Below are 3,786 nucleotides of genomic sequence, written 5' to 3'. Positions count from 1 at the left end.
ACGGTTCAGGCAGTGGCAGTTGCCGGCGATGAGAACGGCGACAGGGTGGGAAGAGGCTCCGGCGATGTCAGGGACTGGCGAAGACGGGCGGATCTGGATGGCAGCTTGCCGGATCCAGCGAATCCGGGCAACGACGGAAGCTGGGTGGTAGCGAGAAGCTCCGGGCGGCGGCGCTGTCCATGGTCAGAGAGAGAGCTGTACGAGAAGGAGGAAGGGAAATGGAGGATAGGAGGAGAGGGGCGGCCGGGGACGCGACCTGGGCGACGTTTCGCAGCAAGGGTCACCGGCGGTGAGGTGGGCTACGGTGGCCGGCGGGTCTTGCGTGCTCGGGGCGAAGCGACCGAGAGGAGGGAGCTTGAGCTCGTCCGCTCATGCACGGGCACGAGGAGAAGGAGGCTGCAGTGCCAGGCTTGGGGCGGTGCTGCTGCAGGGAGGAGTCCGGCGTGATGAGTCGCCGGCCCGACGAGGTGGAGGTGAAGTCGAGGCAGGAGCTTCGGCTCGGGAAGAAGCACGGCGCAGGAGCTTGAGCCCGCTGGGGTCCTGGTGGCGCGGTTCCGTTGGAGCTCGAGGGAGAGGGCGCCGCACGGAGGCTGGCTGCGGTGTGGTTGGGTGGATGGATCGAGGGGGGAAGATGATTGGCCCGGAATGGATTTGGGAGGATCCCAAAGTGCGAGGCGCGTGGTGGATGCGGCTGATCCGAGGAGGGGGAAGGCTGTAGGTGGCGGCGGCTAGGGGGGACAAACAGCCTAGAATTTAGGGTTTGTCCAAATATAGACTAGGGAGTTTTTATATAAGGAAAAGAGGGGAAGTTTAGGGGCTAACTCGTCCCTCCGATCGTAATCGAATGGTCGCGAAAAAAATAGCTAGGGAGTCCAAATAAGAAAACGGTGACGTTTTGTAGACGTTTGGGGATGATCCGGATCCAACGGTGACGACTGCCCAGGTCGGGTCTGGGACAATTTCGGACGCACACGTGAGGAGGTCCGCGGGCTGACGAGAGAGGTTAGGTAGGACCTGGCGGTGAGAGGTAGTGCAGAAGGCAAAGGTCTGAGAAGAGAAAAAAGGAGAGGCCCGGCGACTATTTCCGGAGACCGAAAACGTCTGACGATTTGACCGACTATATTGCCGCTATAGTTATCCGTCAGGGCGTCAAAGGGACTCCGAACGCGATGAAACTTGACAGGCGGTCTATCTACACTATAATAAGACCGCACGCCAACTTTCATCCCATTCCGAGAACATTTTCCGACCACTTATAAAATACTATTTCGGACATGCCGCGGGCGCGTGCAAGTGTGTCTGGGCTCAGAACGGACAACGGAGAGAACGAGGAGGCCGGGACGGATGCAAGTTTTGAAAACATGATGATGCAATGCATATGATGACATGACAAGATGCAACACGCAAGCGAATGACAAGGCAACAACAACGAATAACTGGGGAACACCTGGCACATCGGTCTCGGGGCGTTACACGTAACCACTTCTCATGGAGAGCCCCTTACCAAAAAAGGCTTTCGCCCCGCTTTATAAATAAAGCAAACCACCACAGAGCACACATACAAGGACTAGTCCACACACACCCAAGTCACACAAACAAGAAGAAGGTTCTGCTGAGGGCACAGCTCAACAAGCCCAAAAAGAAACTAAAAGAAAAGCGCCGGGGAGCCCAACAACTAGTCGGGTTCCGGCGATGGCGGCGGGGGCGGCGGAGACAGGCGGACAGCCATCGAGCGAAGGTCGGCGATGAAGGCTGAGATGGCGTCGCGGTCCTGGGGGCGGCTAAGCGGCCGCCAAAGCTGCAAGAAAGTAGACACTTTGAAGATAGCGTCAGTAGCCCGTCGAGGAGGAACACGCTGGATCACAAGCTTATTGCGGATCGTCCAGAGGGTCCAAGCGAGGACGCCAATCTCAAGCCACCTAATGTGGCGAGAAGACAAGGGGGAGGACTGGAGCTCGTCATATAGGTCGGGGAAGTTGGTGTGACACCAATTTCCACCCACCACGTCACGGAAGCAACTCCACACGAATTGCGCGGATACGTAGGAGAAGAAGATGTGGTTCGAGTCCTCGGGAACGCCGCAAAGAGCGCAGAGGCCGGAGCCCGGGCCATTGCGCTTGCAGACCTCAACGCTAGACGGGAGTCGACCGCGAATCCACTGCCACATGAAGATACGGATTTTCAGGGGCAGGCGGATGGACCACACCGTCACAAGGGGGGAGGGACAGAGGAGGTAGCAATGGCCTGGTACAGAGACTTGATGAAAATTGTCCCGAAGGTTTGAGACGCCATCTCACCCGGTCAAGGCTACTCTCCACCACAGGCTCGTGAATGGCAACGCAGTCCAGCAACTCGCGCCAGGCGGCGGATTCCGGGGGGCAAAGGGCCTCCGAAAAGCAAGGCGCCCTAGGTCAATAAGGGCCCTCTCAACAGAGATCAAGGGTTCTACTTCGATGGAGAAGAGGTCGGGGAAGCACGCGACGAAGGGGGAGTCTCCAGCCCATCTGTCAAACCAGAACAGCGTCGCCAATCCAGAGCCCACCGAGATGGATGTCCCGATGCGAAGGACCGGGAGCAGCTGGACAACCGACTGCCAGAACTGAGAGCCACCAGATCTCTGACAAAAGGTGAGGGGTTGGCCTCGCAGATATTTGTTCCGAATGATGTCAAGCCAGAGACCCCCTGGCCCTGCGAGATCCGCCAGAGCCAACGGGATAGGAGGGCGATATTCATGCATTTGGAGCACATGATCCCGAGGCCTCCTTGATCCCTAGGCTTGCAGATGTTAGGCCAGCTAACCATATGGCATTTCTGCTTATTGTTGTCGCCGGCCCAGTAAAAGCGGAACTGAATTTTGGCGATCTCATGGTGCAGGGTCTTGTGGAGGCTGTAGAAGCTCATGAGGAACAGGAGGAGGCTGGAGAGGGATGAGTTAATGAGAATGGTCTGAGCCGCCTTTGACAACCATCTACCCTGCCAAGGTTTGATGCGTGTTTGGAGCTTGGTCACGGTCGGGCGCAGGTCCGCGATGGTGAGCCGAGAGTCGCTAATGGGCGTTCCCAGGTAAGTTGTGGGAAAGGCGCCGAGGCGGCAGTTAAGCCAGTTGGCAATGGCAAGCGACTCGGCCCGATAGTAGCCCATCACCATCACATCACTCTTGTCGAAGTTTATCTTAAGGCCAGACATTTGTTGGAAGCAGAGGAGGAGGAACTTAAGGTTGGTGATATCCGACTCCGAGCCTTTGACCATGAAAATGGTGTCGTCGGCATACTAGAGGAGGGAGATCCCGGAGCCGCCAGCCAGGTGGGGAGTGATCCCCTGAATATGGCCAGCAGCCTTTGCCTTATCTAGAATGGTGGCAAGCGCCTCCACCAGCATATTGAACAAGAAAGGGGAGAAGGGATCACCTTGCCTTACCCCACAGAAGGTGGGGAAGTAAGGGCCGATCTCCCCATTGATGTTCACGGCAGTGCGACCGCAAGAGACCATCTGCATAACCCTGGAGATCCAATAGTCGTCGAAGCCCTTTCGGAGCAATACTTCCCGAAGGAAGGTCCAACTAACCGTGTCGTAGGCCTCATGGAAATCAATCTTCAAGAAGACCGCCTTAAGGTGTTTAGCGCGCACCTCATGGAGGACTTCATGAAGGACTAGCACCCCATCCAGGATGTATCGCCCTTGAATGAAGGTGGACTGGTTGGGGTGGGTAATCTGGTCTGCGAGGAGGGTCACCCTATTGGCGTACCCTTTAGCCAGAATCCGAAAAATCACGTTGACGACCGTGAT

At 56.9% G+C, this 3,786-nt stretch overlaps 1 protein-coding gene across 1 annotated transcript; it reads right to left on the bottom strand.

Annotated features, from left to right (window-relative positions):
- Positions 1 to 1,675: 1,675 nt before the first annotated feature.
- Positions 1,676 to 3,249, bottom strand: LOC147965435 (uncharacterized). The gene is made up of 3 exons (XM_087530456.1): positions 2,800 to 3,249; positions 2,450 to 2,617; positions 1,676 to 1,798 (listed from the first exon to the last, which is right to left on the bottom strand). Exons 1-3 carry the CDS (start codon positions 3,247 to 3,249, stop codon positions 1,676 to 1,678), a joined length of 741 nt encoding a protein of 246 aa, XP_087386582.1.
- Positions 3,250 to 3,786: the final 537 nt, after the last annotated feature.

This window comes from Triticum urartu, chromosome 6A, assembly GCF_056163025.1.
Source record: "Triticum urartu cultivar PI428250 chromosome 6A, HENAU_Tu73, whole genome shotgun sequence".
In the NCBI taxonomy this organism is placed as follows: Eukaryota; Viridiplantae; Streptophyta; class Magnoliopsida; order Poales; family Poaceae; genus Triticum; species Triticum urartu.
Note: the sequence above shows the minus strand (reverse complement) of the source record. Positions and strands in the feature narration are given on the sequence as shown.